Genomic DNA, 21,535 nt, shown 5'->3' on the forward strand with positions numbered 1-21,535 from the left:
TATGATTTGATTTTGTTTCAGAATATTTTCTGAGGAGAAATGCCTTTCCTCTGTTTGGGGTTGCAGAGGAGAAATGTCACCAAAGAAGTTATGACATTTGTTAAATCAGTGGACTAAAAGGGTGTAAGGCTATTATGTCCTAATGACTTTGAACTTAACCAAAGGTGGCATTGGTAGTATGAGAGGTAACAGTCTTGCTAATAATTGTAGGTATTGATAATAATTTGTTAATGTTCCTTTTTAAAATATAGTGACTCTTGAAATTAAAATGTATTGTTTCCAGAAAAGGTGCCATAGGTCAAAATAATGGGAGTATAGTATCTGATTTTTCTATAAAACTGTGTTATAATGGGAGGTTATAGTCTTAATATCTACCTTTTATACCTATGAATCTAAAAACCATACCTAATGAACTGGAAGTGTCCACACTGTTCAGTTTAGAGAATTGAAATATATATATTTCAGTCAGTTAAATGGCTTTTACATAATGGCTTGTTTTTTTTGTTTTTTTAAATTTATTTATTTTGGGCTGCGTTGGGTCTTCGTTGCTGAGCTTGGGCTTTGTCTAGTTGTGGTGAGCAGGGGCTACTCTTTGCAGTGCATGGGCTTCTCATTGTGGTGGCTTCTCTTGTTGTGGAGCACAGGCTGTAGGTGTGCGGGCTTCAGTAGTTGTGGCATGTGGGGTCCAGTAGTTGTGGCTCGTGGGCTCTAGCACAGGCTCAGTAGTTGTGGCACACGGGCTTAGTTGCTCCGCGGCATGTGGCATCTTCCCGGACCATGGATCAAACCCATGTCCCATGCATTGGCAGGCAGGAAGTCCTAGGACCAGGGAAGTCCCCATAATGGCTTGTTTTTAATAATATTACATTTCCATAGACTTTGTGGCTAATATATATATTAAATGTAATACAATTATGTGTTTTAGTTTGGAGTCTTTAGGTCCTCATAAATTACTTCGGAATAAGCATTAGCATTTGTAATAAAATTTTTGGTCTTTATGTGATTAAAATGAGAAAATCAGAAAATCTTTCCATCATCTTGGATTGCCATTCCCAGGAACGTCAGCAACTTCTCATTGCTTCCTGCTGTCATTTGAGGCATGTCTGTCTTTCAGATGCATAAATCAACTCCTACTTGTATCTAATTTTTCAGTTGTTTGATTCCTTATCAAGTTGTTTCCAAAGTCCTCTGAGCTTTGGTATGAATAATGGACAGAATCAAAGGGACCCAGCACTGAGTTCACATGGTGAAGTCATAGAATGGAAGTCTGTCCTCACAGCCTAAGTTCTGCATTTTACCTCATGTTAGAGGCTGAGAATCATGACTAAAATGTTTTTTTAAAAATTGAAAGGCAGGAAAAAGTTTTCTGCCATAGACATAGCTTTTCTCACAGGGTTTATATAACATAGAACTGTTCCTTTTTCTCTCCTGCTACTACTGGAGAAACTGATCTTAGGACACTTAGAGATGATGTTGGCCAGAAGCACAGGGATGATCTGAGATTGGATGCTGTGAGGGAGGAGCCTTGAACAAGCCCAGTTAGAAAGCACATATTAGTTTTGTGTTTCCTGCTTGCCATAGGGCCATTTGTTTAATCATTAAGTGCCTACATTATGCCAGCAGTTTGTCCGGTATTAGGGCATGGGGCATATAAACAAAGAGCTCAATCTAGTGAAGACGACAGTCAGAAATATGTCAGTACATGAGGGAGGCTACTAGTTCACTTGACAAAGAAATGGGAAAGAATATACTACCCCGAGGAAATAGGTATGATCCACTTAATACTCTATAGAAATCACTTGAGGACTACTGCTTCTGTCTTTGATTCATTTTAAGGCTTTTTTTTTAAATGTTGGGCATTTTACGTTTGATAGATTTTATGTTATCATGCTGTGTTGATATGAAATTGTTGTGTACAGTTGTCTAATGGAATTTGTGAAATAACTGATATTAGAAAAAGTTTAATGTGTTTGCTTTTTTTTTCCCTTTTAAATCACTACATCTGTAGTAGGGGGTTAAATTTCTAGGGGATGAGCTCTCTGAGATGACCTAAATTCAGTTTATGTAATTGTGTAGGAATTGAGTTTATGAGCAGGATTCTTCTTGTAGGAAAAGCAATTTCTACTAGTAGAGTTTAAAGTCTAGTTTTATTAATGAATAACAAATTATAAAATGAAATTTAAGTGAGCATTACAATATCTCTATTTGGCTTTACGTACAAAATAAGTTCAGCAGTAGTCAGACATTCTTCTGTTTAATCTGGTGTGACTTTTATGATGAAAGAAAGTAATAGTGTTATGCCACTCTTTGATTCATCTGTAGTATATCTGAGTTGCTTTCATGCTTGCTTCTCAATTCAGAGACGAAATACTATGAATGCATCCTTTTGGAGTTGACTAAGGGTTGTTTTAGCTCATACAAAATCAGGACATTATTATATAAAGAAAAATCGGTTTAGAAATTAAATTTAGCAAGCATTTCTTGACAGTTTACTATATGACAGAAACTGTTCTGGGAGCACAAAGATGAAAAAGGTAAGACCCATGCCCTCAGGAACTCTTCCCCCCCCCCCACATTTTAGTATTTATTTTTTTATAAAAATATTTTTGACATATTACATTGTATGAATGTAATGTGTACAGTATGTTAATTTGCTACATTTGTATACCTCAGGGAGCTCTTAACAGATGGCAGCTCTGTCTTTGTTTAGTGGAGTCATTTTCACTTCTGAATCTTTGTCTTATTTGAAGTGTATCAAAGTGACTGTCTCTTTCTTATTTGGTGTATTGCCTTCAAAATACCAGTGTATACTCCTCCTTCCCCAGAGGATCTTGTAAAGGAACTTTGGAAACCAGTGCTGTGCAAATAATGCATTTTCTCTATAATTTTCTCTATAATTCTCTATAATTTCTGTGATTTTTATATCAACACTGAAAATATTTGTATAATTTTAAAGTTGGTGATAGGATTAAAACCATAATGTATTTGTACCATTTATCTATGAAAAAATTTTTATTTAATATTCATATTACACTTTTTAACAGACTATAAATTTGTAAACTATAGGATTTTGTTTTTCTTAAATTCTAGGTACTCATATCCTTTCTTCGGAAGTGCAGCTCCTATTATGACTAATCCTCCTATAGAAGTTCGGAAAAACATGGAAGTTTTTCTTCCCCAATCTTACTGTGCATTTGATTTTGCAACTATGCCTCATCAGCTTCAGGATACCTTCCTAAGGTAATGTATACATGGTGTGTATGATATTAAATTATGATATTATTTTCTCAAATCAACTCTTTGAAAATTTGTATCATATTAACAAGAGGAATTCCTATATTTTTACATCCATAGCTGCTTATGCATTTGCGAATCTAGAAACAAATTTAAAATCTGTGACACTTGTGGTTCCACTATAAAGTTTTATGTGGTTACGAGGGCTCTTTTTAGATCTTCATATCTTGTTTGCCTGAGTTGGGATATTACAACTTTCTTAAAACAATATATGAATAATGAAGGAACCTTGAAAAGTAATCTTGCTTTTTCCTAATATAATATGTGATGATAAATAAACTGTTTAGTTTTTATTATTGATTTACTTAATGACTGTAATGCATTATTTGCTTTTTCTGTTTTTTCATCTATATAAAATGGAAATGTTGATCCAGCCATCTGAAATGGATTTGTGACCAAAAAATGAGATCTGTGAAGTGTCTTTTTACTTTCTCAGAGTATCACAATTTGAAAAGAATTTTAAAAGAAAGAATGAAGAGTAACTAAACGTTATGTAACCATTTGTGGGAATAGTAGTGTTCGGAAGGGTTTTCTTTATTGCACAGGAAGAGGTGTAAAAAAATCTAATAGTATTTTCTGTTTGTTATTGTGGAATTGAGCCTTTACATTCCAGGTAGCAAAAACATCTGTGGCTACATTAAAGGAATTCAAAAATTTTAGTCCAGAAAAGCCTTAGTTCAGAGTTGATAGAAAAGCCTTAGTTCACAGTTGATAGGTATGAACATATGTTTCTCTTTTCCTTTTAGGATTCCATTGCTGGTTGAATTATGGCACAAGGATAAAATGAGTAAAGATTTACTTCTGGGAATTGCCAGAATCCAACTTTCTAACATCTTGTCTTCAGAAAAAACTCGCTTTTTAGGTTCTAATGGTGAACAGTGTTGGCGACAAACTTTCAGTGAAAGCGTGCCTATTATAGCAGCACAAGGGTAATGCATTTCCTAGAGCTGGTCTTAGCTTTGCTTTTTATTCTGTTTAGCCAGCTACAACCTTATCCTTTCATGTCATTTTTTTTTTTTTTCTGATCTTTTTTCTTTGACCTATGGGGGTTATATCCCAGTTTGCTCTTTAGCTTTCTGATACCTACTATATCCTCACAGAGTGAATCTGTGCTACCATAATACTGTTAGAGTGTTGAGTAAGTATTGCTCTCTCCTTTCTTTAGACTGGTAATTTTAAGTTCAGGATCAGTTTGTTTGTTTTTTTTTAGCTTATTAACTCAGGGTCAAATTTATAATGTATTTTTACATTATTTTGAATTTTTCTACTTGAAAAATATTTAAACTTTTGCCTCAAATATACTTGGAGAACGTTGCAAACGTTCGACACTTTTAAAAAATGAATATTCTTTTTTTGCCCTGAAATTCACTGCCACAGTGAAAAACTTGAGTTCACATATTTTACACAAAATCATTCAACAAATATGTTATCTTTTTATATTTAACAATAGAAATTTAAATTGACTTTAACCTTACATATCATATGCCTTTATTTTTAAAGCATAGTAAGACTGTAGAAGAAAATCAGGCCCAGTAAAAAGCTGAGATGTAGAAGTATTATTGGAATTTCTTCCCTTACTTTTCCTCATCCATGCCACTTCCAGAGAGTGAAGGGTTTAGTAAACCTTTATTCACTTGGAGATCTGGGAACAGGTTTTTAGAGAATCAGTTATTCTGGTTAACTGAAAATTCTTTTAAAAATCAGCATTCTTTTCTCTTATTGTAAGTAGAATATAATGAAAATAATCATTACTTGTTGGAAGTTATTTTAATGCTGATTGCTTTGAATAACTTTTCTCGCCCTGCTCTGTAGACAGACGTTTTAAGAGACTTACCTAAGTGAAAACTTCAGAGATGATAGCGCTTCATTTTATTTTATTCATTTCTTCTGAAATCTGACATTAGAAGAAGAAAATGTAAAAGTTATTAAGAGTTCTAATCATGTGGGATCCATTCATTAAAGCTTTGTTTGATTTAAACAAAGCCACATTTTTTTGTTGGTAGAATTTTATTTTCCTCTAACATTGTCCTTTTATTTAATGGTAAATGCTGCATTCAGGTTCTGTGATACAGAAAGGTATTCGTTATAATCCAAGTAACATAATTATCCCACTTCTAGGATTTAATCCTGAAGCAGTGCTCATATCCAGTAAAAGATTTATGAACAAGGCTGTTCATTCCAGGCAAAGTAGAAAAAGAGTCTAGAATAATCTATATATAATTGAGTAGGGGAATTGTTAAGTTTTTAAAATTTTACTACATAAATTCATTAGTGTGTTTTACAGGCATTAAAAATTATATTTTTTAATTAATGTTTGTCATTACACAGGAGGAAAATGCAGGAGGATAAATGGGGAAAAAAGGACAAAACTGTATGATTTTATGTGCATGAGTACATGTGTATCTACAGATCTAAAAAAGAGGAAGGAAATGAAATTTTAGCAGTGATTATCTGTGGGCAGTGAGATTTAAAATTTCTCTTTTATCCTGTTCAGTTTTTTCAAATCTGTAACTGTTGTAGGTCATTTTGTAGTGAATGTAAGTATGTACTTCATACTGTGTTTGTGATCATATAATATCACACATATAGAAGGTCTTGAAGTCTGCAGAAGCTGTTGCACTTTGAGCAGCAAGTGTCAGGTGCAAGACATGCTGTCTACTCAGTGCTCTAGCATTGGGGAAGTAAAAGGAAATAATATAAAAGTGTTTCCATGAGTTTTAAAATATTTCTGATTTCATTTGTAGGTCAAATAACAGGATAGTAGATCTTTCTTACACAGTGACTTTAGAAGACTACGGACTAGTGAAAATGCGTGAGATTTTTGTGTCTGATTCATCTCAGGTATATGTCATTGAATCTTATGAAATTATTCTTTAAAACAGACCTAACGTGTATATATGCGTGAGTGTGTTTGTTTTAGTATGCTTCTTTCATTCATATCTTAGGGTGTATCTGCTGTACAACAAAAGCCATCTTCTGTTCCTCCAGCACCTTGTCCTTCAGAAATCCAGACAGAGCCTCGTGAAACCTTAGAGTACAAAGCAGCACTTGAGCTAGAAATGTGGAAAGAGATGCAGGAAGACATTTTTGAAAATCAGGTTACTTTTTAAATGTTACGTAAAAGATTTTTTGTCTATTTAGTATATTTTCCCTTCTTCATAGTAGGCTTTTCTCTCTTTTCCATGGGTACTCTGTCTAGTCTCTTTGAATTCAAGAATGCCTTACCCTTTAAAAAAATGAAGAATTAAAAATTACTCAAAATGTGACAGCTTCACAGAAGCCACTCAGAAAGGATTCTCCTAAACTTTCTCCATGATTTGTGGGCAAAATTAGCACTGAAGGTTAGAATTCAGAGGTTAAGGACTTGAAGGTTTCTTTTAATTTCAAGATCTCATTTATCATACCCTCCTGGAAGCTGGAATCATTAGTTGTTAAACAAGAGAGGTAGAAAACAGCTATTAACTTTATACTGTCCTGAATTATACTCATATGGGTATTACTCACCTCAGGCATCCTCTGTTTTGTTTTAAATAAAATGGAATGTCTGAAAGAAATATATCATGATCAATATTAATTATTTAACTGAAAACAGCTGGTTTATTTATTTGAAATATTTAGGGTTTCTCTTTTTTACTTTATTTTTCTTCCTTTGACAGCTAAAGCAGAAAGAACTGGCTCATATGCAAGCTCTTGCAGAGGAATGGAAGAAAAGGGACCGAGAGAGGGAATCACTAGTAAAGAAAAAGGTAATGACTTTTATAAAAATTGAAGGAGGAAAGAAAGAATATTAATGATAGTATCTTCTATATACATTAAAATCTCTGGAAGGAATAACTAATTATAGTGGTTATATATTGGCTTGGATAAAGTGAATGAATGGGTCAGGGATAGGAAGAAGGGTTTTCACTGTAAGTTGTTTTGTACTCCTTAGATTTTGAACCCTGCAAATGTGTTACCTGTTCAAAAAGTGAATAAATATAGAAAGTGAATACTTTAGAGAAGAAGCCTATCTCTGTATTTAAAAAGAAAATAGAACATTTAAGTATATATAAATATTACATTATAATCTATTAGTTAATAAAAAGGACCAAAAACTCTTAAGCTGTTTTAAAAGATTGAATCATGAAATGTTATAAGTCACATCTTTTAGAATGATAACGTGAGACCATCTGATCTTATTCCAGAAAGCCAAAATTTAATATTTATCTATTTATACTCAAGGTATTGAGTAAAACAACCCTGAAAATTAGACTTGTCTAAAATATTCCAAATTCAAGTCTGTAAAAACACTCTCATATTAGTGGTTAATGAAATGTCTATAAATGGGAGAAGACCATGGCAGGGTAGTTTGCTACACTAGATCAAGAGACAGGACAGGGTATGGACTAGAAAATTCTTTAAAGTTTTTTTCGGCCATTTATATTTAATTATTGACGTGCTTGGGTTTAAATCTATCTTGCTCTTGGTTTTCAATTTGTCCCATACATTCTTTGTTTTCTCTCTTTTCCTGCTTTCTTTTGCATTCATTGAATTTTTCTTTTTTTTTTATGATTCCATTTTATTTCTACAGTTGCCCTATTAGCAATATCTATTTCTTTTTTTAGTGATTGCTGTAGGGCTTACGGTATGCATCTTATCACAGTAAGACTTCAGATGATACAGCACATTTAGCTTTTAAGACAAGTTAATCTTTGAGCCATTTTTTAATGTGACTGATGTGTTTTTCAGTGTTGATGCTTATATGTAAAAGCAAAATATATGATGAAAATAACACAAAGTATGGAAGTGAGGAAATGGACAAACACTGTTGTAACGTTCTCATACTATTTTACTAGTTTAAGCAATCACAATCTCTTTCCTGGATAACTACGTTTACTTCTTTATTTATTTTTATTTTTATTATTATTATTATTTTCAGCCGCACCGTGCGGCATGTGGGATCTTCCCCTCTCGGGATCAAACCTGTGCCCCCTGCATTGGCACTGAAGAGTCTCTGCATTTACTTCTTAACTTGGTATCCTGTCCTCCATTACTGACCCCTGTAGCTTGAGATATCAGCCAAGAGTAGAGGAAGTCAGATTATGTACTCCTCCTCCTTAAAACACATCATACTCCTCATCACATTTAGAATAAAACTCGAAGTTCTTACCAGGACCTACAAGGCCTTTTGTAATCTGTCCCCTCGCTTTCTCTGTGACCTCATCTTCTGTCAGCCTTCTGTTCGCACAGTCTATTCTAACCATCTTGGCCTCTGTGTATTTCCTCACACAGGCGAAGCCACCTCTCTCCTCAGGATCTGTAGACTGCTTTTCTTTCAGAGATACTTTCTGGTTTCTGCTCAGAGTAATGTGAGCGACGCCTTCCCTGACCACTGTATCCAAAATACTGCTCTCTTCCCCTGCCCCCAGGCACTAACTGTCCCCTCATTCTGCTTTACTTTCTTCGTAGCATTTACCTACTATTACATTAAATATTCACTTCTTTGTTTATAGTTTGTCTTCTCTCAGAGTATAGATTCCACATGACTTTGTTTTGCCCAGCATCTGCTACATATACAATAAATATTTGTTTAAATTAAAAGGATAGGGCTTCCCTGGTGGCGCAGTGGTTGAGAGTCCGCCTGCCGATGCAGGGGACACGGATTCGTGCCCCAGTCTGGGAAGATCCCACATGCCGCAGAGCGGCTGGGCCCGTGAGCCATGGCCGCTCAGCCTGCGTGTCCGGAGCCTGTGCTCCGCAACGGGAGAGGCCACAACAGTGAGAGGCCCGCCCGTGTACGGCAAAAAACAAAAAAAAAAATTAAAAGGATAATGAATGATTTCAGGTTTTATAGTTTTGAGTTTGAGATTTATGGGGACTCTTGGCATGTTCAGCAGGTATTTGGATTTACAGGTCTGCAACTCTGGAGGGGGGGTTGAGTTTGCAAAATAAATTTGGGAGTACTTCGCATCTGTGATGGTACATGGATAAGATGTTTGGGTTGCCAGAGGACGAACATATGGTTTGAATACTTCCTCCCCATCCTGTTTACCTGTCTTTCTATAAGGCTTTTTTACATGTGGCACTCAGAATTTGACACACTTATATTAGTGATTTGGTTAAGAATTTAAAGATGAACCAAAAATCAGTGGTAGAGTTAACAGAATTAATAAATGATCTTGCTTGGTTGGTATGTTGAGCTAAATCATCAAAATAAAGTTTAATAAAGAAAAATGTCATTCTGTAGTCAGAGTAAAACATTCACTTGGACAATGGGTGTAGTTATTCCAAGTTTAAAAACAAAGACCTTGGGGATTTTCTTTGACATAATGAACAGTGTGACTAGGATCCTCAGATAGCAAATGCAATTTTAGATGGAGTTAGAATTAGGAGACATTTGTTGACCTGTCTTTAGCAGTGCACATTCTTTAGTCTCTGAACTAGTGAGATCACATCTGGGTACCTTTTTTTTTTTTTTTTGCGGTAGGCAGACCTCTCACTGTTGTGGCCTCTCCCCTTGCGGAGCACAGGCTCCGGACGCGCGGGCTCAGCGGCCATGGCTCACGGGCCCAGCTGCTCTGCGGCATGTGGGATCTTCCCGGACCGGGGCACGAACCCGCGTCCCCTGCATCGGCAGGCGGACTCTCAACCACTACGCTACCAGGGAAGCCCCCTGGGTACCATATTTTTGAAAGGACTTAGTTTAGAATGTAGACTCCAGATTAAATACAAGTATTAGAGGATGTGGAAATAATAACATGTGAATAATAGTTGACGCTTGTGCTTATCTTGGAGAAAAAAAGACTAGGAGGATGTATGATGGCTATCACTGGAGTCAAATATGTGAAGATAGTTTTTTTCTTCCCAAGGGATAGAAACAGGATTAAAGGCTTAAAAACAGGGCTTCTAACGAGCATCAAACCCAGGCTTGTAAAGAGAAAACCAGGTTGGGGCCTGGGACCTGGAGACTTGTTGGTGAGGAGGACAGAAAATTTGGTTCAGAAAGTCCTAGTAAATATGATCAGTCTGAACTAAAAGATAGAAAACCATGAGAGAGGATCCTATACAGGCCAAGCAGGTAGACCTCTATCCTTAATGGGACTCACATCCTTAAAGACAGAGCAGAGCAGGACTTTAGGCTTGTACAAATTGGGGTACTAGGCTAAGGTCCCAAGCAGGAACTGTAGCTTCAGAAGCAATTAAGAACTCAGTTGTTTAAACTGTAATAAAGGACTAGATCTCAATAATAGGAGAACTGACTTGAAACTGATTGGTGATAGCTGGCCTATCACCAGTCTTAGTTCCAGAGAAAGAGCATAAGTGACTAAGAGGGCTTCAGAAAAATACTGGAATATTGAGCAAGGCAGATTTTTAAGGAGCTAAGTTTTTACTAAAACACAAGATTTTACTGGCAGTCTAACTTACCACCCAGTGGGAGAAGGGCTTCCTCAGGAGACTGAATATTACTAGAGATACCCAAGCAGAAGCTAGATTGGCTTCCTTCCTTAAGAGTATAGTGGAAAGAATTTCTGCTTTGAATTGGTATATGTAATTCATGATTTTCCTAGTCTCAGATCCTCTGTTTCAGTAAAATCATAATATATGCATTTTTGAATTTGTGTTTTGAATTTGGGGAAAAGATAACTTTTATTATATTTTAGGTTGCTGAATATACTGTTCTCGAAGGAAAACTTCAAAAAACCCTAGTTGACTTGGAGAAGCGAGAGCAGCAGCTGGCCCTTGCAGAATCAGAGGTACTCTATTCATCTATCATGCCTTTATTTCACAGAATCCATATATTAAATTCATACCATTCATTTGTTTTTCCTTTGTACTGTATAAAGTATATTTCATGGAAATAGTCTTTCAGACATTATGGAGAAAACTGCTATTCAACTAGGTGAAGCATGTTTTATATGTTAGAAGGTGAGGAATTAGGTAGAAAACTGTTATTTGAAATTCTTAACTATTATTCAGTCAGCTTTGGCTGACTTTTGCAATAGTGGAGATTTTTGGTTACCTTTGCAATTATGTGGAAGGAATGGATAGTTGCACTACCTAGAGAAAAGAGAAAATGTAGTATAGGCTCAGGGACCTAGAATCATGATTTTGTATTTCACTAAGAAGGGAATATACCTCCTTCTTGCCTATTGAAGATTAGATCCCAAGAAAGGATGAACTTACGTTAGTACCATGCCTAGTTAGCATTTTTGTTAGGTCTTATTAAATTGTACCCTAACTACTTTTTTAAATTACTGTAAAGTTCACCTCAAATTATTAGAATTTCTTCCTTGTGAAATACTATATGCCCCTTCCTTACCCAAATGTTTCTTAAAATTTTCTCAGCATATCACCCTAGCCTTATCGCTACACATTTTCGGCAATTTCTAAATTGATTTAGATTGTTAAACCTAAACATAATGTGTATTTGTTCCTAATACTAAGGCTTTGTTATCTTCTATGTGATTAGGTAAAAAAATAAGAAGTTTCTAAAGACGTAAAGAAACTTGGGCATATTTGCTTACATAATAAAATGGGTTTATTCAAATAGGGGTTTTAAGCATTTAGGGCCTTTTCAATTGAATTTATGCATCATATATGGATTTTGGGATATACTTTTTATTTTAGGAGTAAATGATTGAAAATTTATAATTTCAGTACACTTAAACATTAACTCTCTAATACCTGAAAATGATATAAAAATCACTTCATAAAATATTCTGAACATTTGACCATATATAAGGATAATAGAATATTGACTAGTATAATGCAGGTAGTAATAGGTCAGCCTCTTAAAGATGTACCTGTTTTAAGCTTCAGAGAGAAAGAAGGGAACTGAAATCAGAACGTGAACGGAACCTGCAAGAACTCCAGGACTCTATCCGTAGGGCCAAAGAAGATTGTGTTCACCAAGTAGAACTAGAAAGGTTGAAGATGAAGCAACTAGAAGAGGATAAACACCGACTTCAGCAACAGGTTGGTTGAAAATACCTGTCATCTCTTTAAACTTAGAGTTCATTTGCATTCTAGAAATAATAGAAATCATTCACTAAGGAGTTATAAAAATTCCCAGTAATTTGGATTATTAATCACATTTACTACCCTGAGAGTCAAATGTAAGTTGGATCTTCTTTTCCTGAAAGCTGAGGACTATATTGGAATAATCTTACTTCCCTTATAATTATTTGTATGAGATTGTGCTATATTTTAGTTAACTCTCATCTTAAAGTTTTTTGCTCCTTTGAGCAAATGTAGATATTCTTCATATATCACTGGACCAAGTTCAGTTAAGAACCAAATTTCATGAGAGAATTGTCTGTGCTCCTTTCCATTTTCTCACCTCTCAACCCATCCACCTCAGCTTTCCATCCCCATTGTCCCAGCCAGCCAGTTGTCAGAGAAGCCACCAGTGGCTCAGTCATTAAATTCAGTGGGTGTTTTTCATTTCTCATCTTACTCAAACTTACTGACAAACTTATTGACAACATCAACACTGTTGTTCTTGTTTTTATATATTCTCTTCTCTCAATTCTATAACATCACTCTTCTTGTTTTTCTCTACTTTTCTGGCCATGCCTCAGGTCCGTTGCAGGTTTATTTTCCTTTATCTAGCCATTAAATATTGGACTTCCTCCAAGCTCCAGACTTACACTGTGCTAAACAATCTTATTCGTGCCTGTGGTTTCAGAGACAATCTGTATCTCTGAGACTTGTGCATTTATATCCCAAACCTTTCCTTTGCACTCTCAACCCATTTATCTCATTGCCTTTTAGACATCTCTACTTGGGTGTCTTAAAGGCATTTAAAACCCACCATGATCCTCCTATCCATACTTGACCTTGCTGTAAGTATTCTTTGTGTCGGTAATGGACCCCTGTAACCTGTTCTTCCTGTCGCAGCCTGAGTGATATTTTTGAAATTTGGAATCATGACACCCTCCTCTAAATTCAGGGTTGTCTTAATGCTCATAAAGATCAGAATTACTACCTTGCCCTACCAGTCTTTGCATAGTTTGGACCCAGCCTACCTCTCTCACCTCATCTCCCACTCTTTCACCTTTTCTGTGTGCTCTCCAGCCACACTCGTCCTCTTCAGGTCCTCAGGCATACCATGCATGCTTCACCCTTAGGATCTTTGTGTGTGCTGCTTTTTCTTGGCCTAGTGAACTGTACTAACCCCTCAGTTTCCAGCTGAGGCATCACTTTCCCAGAGAAATCTTCCCTGACCCCTGCTGTCCAAGTCTAGGTCAAGTTTTTGTTATATGTTTTCTTGGGGTATTATTCTCTTATTCTATTTCTTTATGATATGTTATAGCAGTTTGTTTTTATTTTCATTAGTGTGATAATTTGATCAGTGTCAGATTATTAGTTCCATAAAACTGTTTTGGTTTCTGTCTGTATGCCTGGAGCCCAGCCAGTCTTCAGCACATAATAGGGGCTTAATAAATATCTGCTGGAAAAAGGAAGGCTCAGGCTTTTAAAAATGAAGCTTATCTGTCTTGAAACATTTCAGTGTAGATTAGATATGTATGATGAATGCCTCTGAAGTCTTTAGTAAATCCTGGCATGAAGAATAGTTTCCATAGCAGTTCAGGGTCAGTTAAGATCATATTATTTAGGTGGTTATAAATATAAATTTGATTGTTATTGTGGTGGTCACATGTAAATTTATGAAAGATAAAGTTGTAAAAGTGGGCAATTGTGATGGGATTCGCCGGTAATGCTTCTCTTCTACCACTTATCAGGGAGATTCAGCCATCTAGAACAAAGGCTTCTAACATGTATTAGAATTACCGGGGGGAGCTCATGAAAAAATCCACGTGTCCACCCTGTCCCAGACTGGTATAATTAGCTTACAACGTTGTGGGAAGAACCCTGGCAACGTTGTGGGAAGAACCTTGGCGGGAAGAACTGGTATTGTGGAAAAATTCCCCGGGGCACTTCTAAAACATAAGCTAAGACCTGGGGAAAAAACTGTGGTGGGCAGCAGAAGTTTCTGGGATGCCCAAATTGCAAAGTCCATGACTGTAAACATTTCCCCTTTTACATATAAGAAAACTTTTTAGGCCCTTACTCTGAACCAGGTTACATGTACTATACACACAATTCTAACTGGACAGGTAGAAGGGACAGATAGATACACTGTCAGTGCAAGGTGATGAAGATAAAGTATATATATTCAAATATGTAAAGGCAGTTATCAGAACTGAAAAAAATCAATGTAGTTTATAGGCCACTTAGCAAAGGAAAAAGAACCCAGTATGCCTAGTAGCTTGATTAGTAATTCTTAATAGTAGATTGATAATGTCCTGAATGGTCAAAAAAATGCCAAATATTAAGTTTATTAGTTTTTGTTTAAAACAAAAATGTGACAGATTCTTTAGAGAGGTTTCTGTTCAACTTTAAACAAAATTTACATGTTCAAAGAGGTAAACTTCAGTTATATGGAAAATTTCCATGTGTGGGATATTCATTACCTAAAGATGCTAGATAAATCCTAATTAGAATTATTGATAATTATTAGCATAAAACAAGAATTTATTATTGGTAATTTAAGTTCCATTTTTGCCACCAGTTTTCTCAGTATTTCGCATTTAGTTAAGTCTTAGTCTTAAAGAGATAATTGGGTTATCTAAAGATGGCTAGTCATATTGGTGTATGTTTTCAGAAAGCATCTTTAAACAGTGCTTCTTTGCATTTGGTTAGAAAAATCCCACATTTAAAAAAAATACCTTTATATCTTTTTTTCTTTTTCTTGGTAGTTTTGAAACCATTCTACGGGAAATTACAGTGTTTAGTCAAGGCAGTCTCTCTCTTTTTTTTTTTTTTTTTTAATTTAAGGAACTATTCATTAGAGCATCATTCCAGGGGATGAAAAGATCTGAATTCTCTTCATTCGTCTCCTAGTGACTAGCTCACTAGCTCTTTGGCACTGCCTCAGTAATTTAGCTCTTTGATCCTCAATTTTCCTACTTATAAATATGAAGGGACTGGGCCAAATAATCTGTAAGTTGTAATAGCATTGGAATTATGAAATTCATACAGTATCAAATTATAGGAACAATAAATAATACTGCATTAAAATTACTTTCATCGATAATCAGGTATAATGCTTTCATTGATAATCAGGTATAATGCTCAATCTTACATGTTGCATTTTAAAAAATTATTTTCAGTATTTTTATAAACCGACTTTTCCATTTGCCATCCAAAATTTAACAAAAATGTTCTCAAGATACTGGTTTTATAAGAAATTTCATACTCCTAAAAAGGTTTTGTATATTGTTAATCGATTGTATTGTAAATTGTATTGTTAATCAATACAATTGTACGATTGTATTGTAATCAATTGTATTGTATATTGTTGATTTACTGAATTTTTAAGATTACTGGAGATTTAATTTTCGTTATACTTTATTTTCTAAATTTTCTAATATAAACATGCCTTAAAGTAAGAAAAAATGACACCATTGAATTGAATTCTGTAATACTAAACTTTGCGTACTGCTGTTTTAAAGTGGCTATAATTTTTTTTAATACAGCTCAATGATGCTGAAAATAAGTATAAGATTTTGGAAAAAGAGTTCCATCAGTTCAAGGATCAGCAAAGCAGCAAACCAGAAATTCGGCTACAGTCTGAAATAAATCTTCTCACTTTGGAAAAGGTACCCATGTCAATTTATGGCAATTTAACTAGCCTTACTGGTAAATTTATAAAATAAAAAATGATACTTGAATATACAATGTAATAACATTTAACTGTAGTATTCTGATACCAAATAACATATCAGAGAATTTGAGGCACATGACATTGTCAATACTTGAATTTCATAGCTTTTATCAGTTATAGCCTATACTACAGTCCTTGGTTACAGACAACAGAACTGAGTAACTCTTGGACTAGAGGAATTCACAAACCTGTCAAGAAAGCTAAAAAACCTGGGGGAAGCAAGTCATGGGCCCATCCTGTCATAAAACAGTCTACTCAGGATGCTACTGTTGGTGCCATGACTGCCATGTCCCTGGATTCTGTCTCCCCTGATTCTAGTGTTAGGCTGTTGAACTCTCAGTTTTGCAGTAGCCATTGTGAATACCCTCTCTCCGTATTAGTGCCCTTTAGATTCACTGTCTCAGGTAGGAGCACACATTTAAATCACAGGTCTGTACTCTACTCTTAGTTTGGAAGAAGCGATAGCCATCCTATCTTGCTTTCTGCAGTTGGAAGCCAGGTCCTGACTCTCATTTATATTGGGATTCCCCACAGACAGAATGTTCAAGTTCTAGGCATTAAAAAATGTGTAATATCCGACAGACAATCTAAATTTGACAATATGAGCTCTTGCATTTTAGAGTTTGATAAATTTTAGGCATTATTAAAAAGATATAGCATACTTAAGAAAATAACAGAGTTAATAATAAACAGGAAAATAAGCTTTAGAAGCTTAAGGATTTAATTGTCGTGGCAGCCATTGCCTGTCTGTTCCCACTCAGCATTGTAGTGAAGGCTTCCTTGCCCTTTCTCTTCTGTAGATTCAGCCACTAGGGGACACTAACAGAAGATTGGTAGATAGGAGTTGGGAAGATGCCAGAGTAGTTCTTTCTTCTCTCTCTTTCTGCCTCTCTACCTCCCTTATTTTCTCTGGCAGTAGTTACATCTTTTTATGGTTCCATCTCCCACCAGGCATCCCTTCTCCAGCTTCCTTTAGTCAGTCTCCACTGTGGTTCTAGCCCACTGGACATCCCCAGTTTGTGGGTTGCTTGTATTAAGAACTACTATTTCCTGGTACCTTTTTGTAGTCCCTCCTACCTAGGAGAGGTGGGGGCTTCTTGCTGCTGCTGATTACTGGGTTGCCTCACCATATCCTCTTTGGCCTTTCTGCTCTTCCTTTATCTGTTGAACCGGTTTCCTGTATTAAATTGCTTCTGATTTCTAGATTCCTGGCAGGATGCTGATTGATAGAGTTGGTTTTTCATTATCCAGCAAAGTTGTATGCTATTTATGATACCATGCTAAATGCCATTATGAATGATTCAGAAATGTTCAGGATACCGTCAAGTAAATAACAAGTTACAGAAGGAGACGAGGAACATACCCAAATAATTAAAGCAAAAGGCAAACGAGCAGATATCGTCTAACTTTCTCTTGCTAAATGCCATGAGTCCAAAGGGAAAACAAAGTCAACTTCTGAAATCAACACACTAAGTATAAAGAAGGAATGACATTGTATATGGAGGCTAAGAATAGGTGAAACTTTAAATAGGTAAATATGTGGGTGAGGTTATTCCAAAAAGAAGTACTGAACAAAAGTATAAAAAAGATTAAAATATCTATTGCATATTTGGATAGCTGCTTGACTAGAACCTAGAGTCTAATCATTATAGTAGTATGGTTTACCCTTGAACAACATGAGTTTGAACTGTGAGGGTCCACTTATACACAGATTTTTTTCAGAAAATACATTCTACAGTACCACATGACCCGTGGTTGGTTGATTCCTCAGATGCGGTACCACATATTCAGAGGGCCAACTGTAAAGTTATAGGCATTTTTTTTGACAGCATGGAGGATTAGCATTCATACCCCTGCATTGTGCAAATGTCAGCTGTAATTTTAAAATAAATGTAGGCCTGATAAGAGAATGCTGGAAATAAAGGTAATTTTCAGCCATATGAGGGAAGAGCTTAGATGTTTGCTTAAAGAATTCATATTTCATCTGGTAAGAAAAGTCAAAGATTACTCTCAAATTTATAAGATTGGCTTAATGGATGTTAATATTAAGAGAAATGAAGATTTTCGATGAACTTTTTTGGAGGGATGGAAGTTGTAGGGAATTCAGATTTTAGACATACTACATTTGAGATGCTAGTGCAGTAATCTAAGTGAAGGAGTTAACTAAATGGTTAAAAAATGAGAAAATACAGTAGGGAGAGAATAGGGCTAGACAAACAGATTTGAGAGTCATTTGAATAAAGTAACAGCTTACAGGTATATGCAATTGCTTAAGGAGTGTTTAGGAAGGCTAATTGATGATAAAACTTAGGGGGACGTTCAGCTTTGAGAACAATCAAGAGTTGAGGAAGGAGGCTAATGAGATTTAGAGAAGTAATAAAAACAGTCTAGTGCTGTGCCCAAAAGGAAAGGGGGAGTTTAAAGAATGAGGAAGTGAAAGTAATCTCTCATGATGGGCAAGTCAAGAGTGGTTGAGGAAAGACCCCCCATGTGTTTGGCAGTTAAGAGGTCACTGAGTTTTAAGAAGCCAAATTGCAGAAGGTTATAGAAAGTTTGGCTGTGAAAAGAAAACAAGAAAAGGGCTTCCCTGCTGGTGCAGTGGTTAAGAATCCACCTGCCAATGCAGGGGACATGGGTTCGAGCCCTGGTCCGGGAAGATCCCTCCGGGAAGATCCCACATGCCGAGGAGCAGCTAAGCCCGTGAGCCACAACTGCTGAGCCTGTGTGCTGCAACTACTGAAGCCTGCGCACCTAGAGCCCGTGCTCCGCAACAAGAGAAGCCACCGCAGTGAGAAGACCACGCACCGCAACGAAGAGTAGCCCCCGCTCACCACAGCTAGAGAAAGCCCACGCACAGCAACGACGACCCAACGCAGCCAAAAATTTAAAAAATAAAAAAATAAATTTCGGAAAACCTCAGAAGACAAGAAAAAATGTAGCCCAAGGGCCTAAAGCTCTTGAGAAAAGCTTATTTAGAGGTAGGAAAATCAGAGAATATTTTTAGATTAAGGAGAAGAAATTAACAGCAAGGAGAAATTGAAGCTTTAAGAGAGATGGGGATGGTTGGAGCATAGATATAAAATTTAGCCCTTGATATGACTATTCAAGAGGCAGAAGGGTGCATATAGAAAATTTGGAGACAAGAATAAGAGTGGTTAAAAAAAATTGAGTTGAAAAGGGTATTAACTGCTTTCCTCTAGCGTTTCTGAATTCATTAAATGTTTCTGCAGCTTGTCAAATGCCATGCTATTTTTGGTTCCTCTTCTTACCCCAGTATCTATTTAATTGCAAAGTCTTGTTGATTCTGCTTTGTTCTTTTCTGGACAATCTCTTCATTCTCCATTTTTGGCCTTCTCATTTCTCTACCAGTAACCTTGAATTTGAATCAAACTGGACATTTCCCACTCCTTTTGATTAAACCAAATATTAAAGTATTTCTGTTTATATATTATGAATTATGTGGCCTGCCAGAGATATTTGAAGCATTCAGACAATATCTCATCAATTCTCACAAGTTCTCTTAAGTAGTTGTCAAGAGTATTTCCATTTTATCTTGGAGAAATTCAGGGCCAAATATCTCAAAATTGGAACAGAGGGCTTATGATATTCATCTTTTCTGGATATATACTAGATAATATCACCATAGAAATAATTGTAAATGATTTTTAAAAATTTCTTCCAATTACACTTCTACCAAAAGGATAAAAATCACCAAACATATTACAAATATAAACAGCACCATGAACTTGTTGAGGGAAAAAAAAAGTGTAATGGAAGCGCCTTTATATCAGACCTAATGAATTCATCCACTGTTTTTAAATGCCTAGCAAAACAAGGCTTCTCAGCTCTTTTGAACATTCTTTGTAAGTTTTTTTGGAGCCAGAAGAGGGCAGAATCTTATTTCTTAAGTAACAAAGAGATAAAAGCATAAAAAGGAAGACTTAAGTGAAAAAGTACCTGATTTAGTCTACAACTTCTGGTTATGTCTGATTGAGAGCTTTTTTCTTTTCTGTTTACTGGTCTCTTCAGTATAACACAAATATTTCCATTTTCACTGAAATAGTCTAAAAATAAGTTAACATTAAGATACAGTTTTACCAAATGTAATTCTTGATTCCCTTAAGAAGTGAATAGTTTGATGTGCTTTTAGCTAGGAAATGACTTTTAGATGGCTTAAAAACAGTTGGAACTTTTAACAAATAAAATAGGGAAAGCATTATAATTTAGTAATGCATACAGAAGATTAAGACAGAAACTAAATTTGTGTATTTAAGAACATTTGGTGAGTATCTAATGTGTCTTAGGACAAAAGGAAAAATCAGAGAAAAGAAAAGAGTAAAAGTATGTTATCCTTTTGGGACCTCACTTTTTTTTTTTGATGACCATTTTTAAAGTCTTTATTGAGTTTGTTACAGTATTGCTTTTGTTTTATGTTTTGGTTTTTGGGCTGCGAGGCATGTGTGATCTTAGCTCCCCGACCAGGGATTGACCCACACCCCCTGCATTGGAAGGCGAAGTCTTAACCACTAGACCGCCAGGGAAGTCCCTGGGACCTCACTTGTAGAAGAGTTTGTAATATAATTGGGGAGATGACTCAGAGAACCTTAAATGACCATATATAATCGAATACCAGGGAATGTGATAGGAACTCTTTGCAATTCAGAAGTCATTTGGTGTTCAGAATATAGTAGTTTTAAGACAGCTCCATGGAGAGGTAGAATTTCAGCTGAATCTGAAGTTTTAAATAAGCGATGAAGAAAAAGAATCGACAGGCTCAGGAAGTAACTTGGACAAGGTGAATGTAGGGGAGACAAACCCGGTGGTTGGAGTAGAGGGTTTCCTGTTGAGGAATACCAAGAAAGTAGTAGAACAAGTAGGATGGAAATTATATCTTGGAGTGCTTTAACACCTAGGCAGAGGAGTTTAGGCTCAGTCCTGTAGGCAAGTAGTAGCTGTTGTAGATCTTTTAGTAGAGAGTAAATTGATATAATAGTTATTTCCAGGATTTGTAGATAGAATACGTTTGAGGCTGAGCAGACAAGAGATGAGATAAGCCTGAGCTTAGGAAATGGTAGAAAGAACATAAAAGAATAAAACTGGAAAATATTTCAAGGGAGAAATCTATAGTTTTTTGTGACACATTGGAACTGGGGAATAGGAAATTAGAGGCAAAGACAATGCCATGCCTCCAGTAGAGAATTAGAGTTGTGGGTATATCAGGGATAGAAACAGGGACATTGAGAATCAGTGAAAGTCTGTGCTTGGTCTTCACTAGCCTCTGAATTGACTCTAGGTCCTGAGCCAAGTTTTAATTTGAGTCTGTAACTTGGCTTATGATTTAAGTCAAAAAAGCCTTCCCAAAGTCTCATGTCTACCCACAAAAAAGGGCTCTTAACTCGAGGTCTTTGAATGCCCTGAAATTGTGTCAAAATTTTGGTTGTGTACCTTTTTCTGGGAGTTGGGTCCATATATTTCTTTAGAATCACAGAGGCATCTGTATCCTTAAAAAAAGTTAGGCATCACTGATTTGGT

General features: G+C 35.9%; 1 protein-coding gene across 5 annotated transcripts in view; it reads left to right on the forward strand.

Annotated features, from left to right (window-relative positions):
• CEP120 (centrosomal protein 120) overlaps nucleotides 1–21,535 on the forward strand; it is a 113,515-nt gene that overhangs the window by 66,786 nt on the left and 25,194 nt on the right. For all 5 annotated transcript variants that reach the window (XM_082837207.1, XM_082837206.1, XM_082837205.1 and 2 more), the window contains 8 exons: nucleotides 3,091–3,240; nucleotides 4,041–4,223; nucleotides 6,039–6,135; nucleotides 6,240–6,392; nucleotides 6,951–7,040; nucleotides 10,935–11,027; nucleotides 12,088–12,249; nucleotides 15,816–15,938. In XM_082837207.1, coding sequence (XP_082693333.1) covers nucleotides 3,091–3,240; nucleotides 4,041–4,223; nucleotides 6,039–6,135; nucleotides 6,240–6,392; nucleotides 6,951–7,040; nucleotides 10,935–11,027; nucleotides 12,088–12,249; nucleotides 15,816–15,938 — 1,051 coding nt within the window. The remainder of the gene's footprint in view (nucleotides 1–3,090; nucleotides 3,241–4,040; nucleotides 4,224–6,038; nucleotides 6,136–6,239; nucleotides 6,393–6,950; nucleotides 7,041–10,934; nucleotides 11,028–12,087; nucleotides 12,250–15,815; nucleotides 15,939–21,535) is intronic.

This window comes from Leucopleurus acutus (genome assembly GCF_964270905.1).
Source record: "Leucopleurus acutus genome assembly, chromosome: 3".
Classification (NCBI taxonomy): Eukaryota; Metazoa; Chordata; class Mammalia; order Artiodactyla; family Delphinidae; genus Leucopleurus; species Leucopleurus acutus.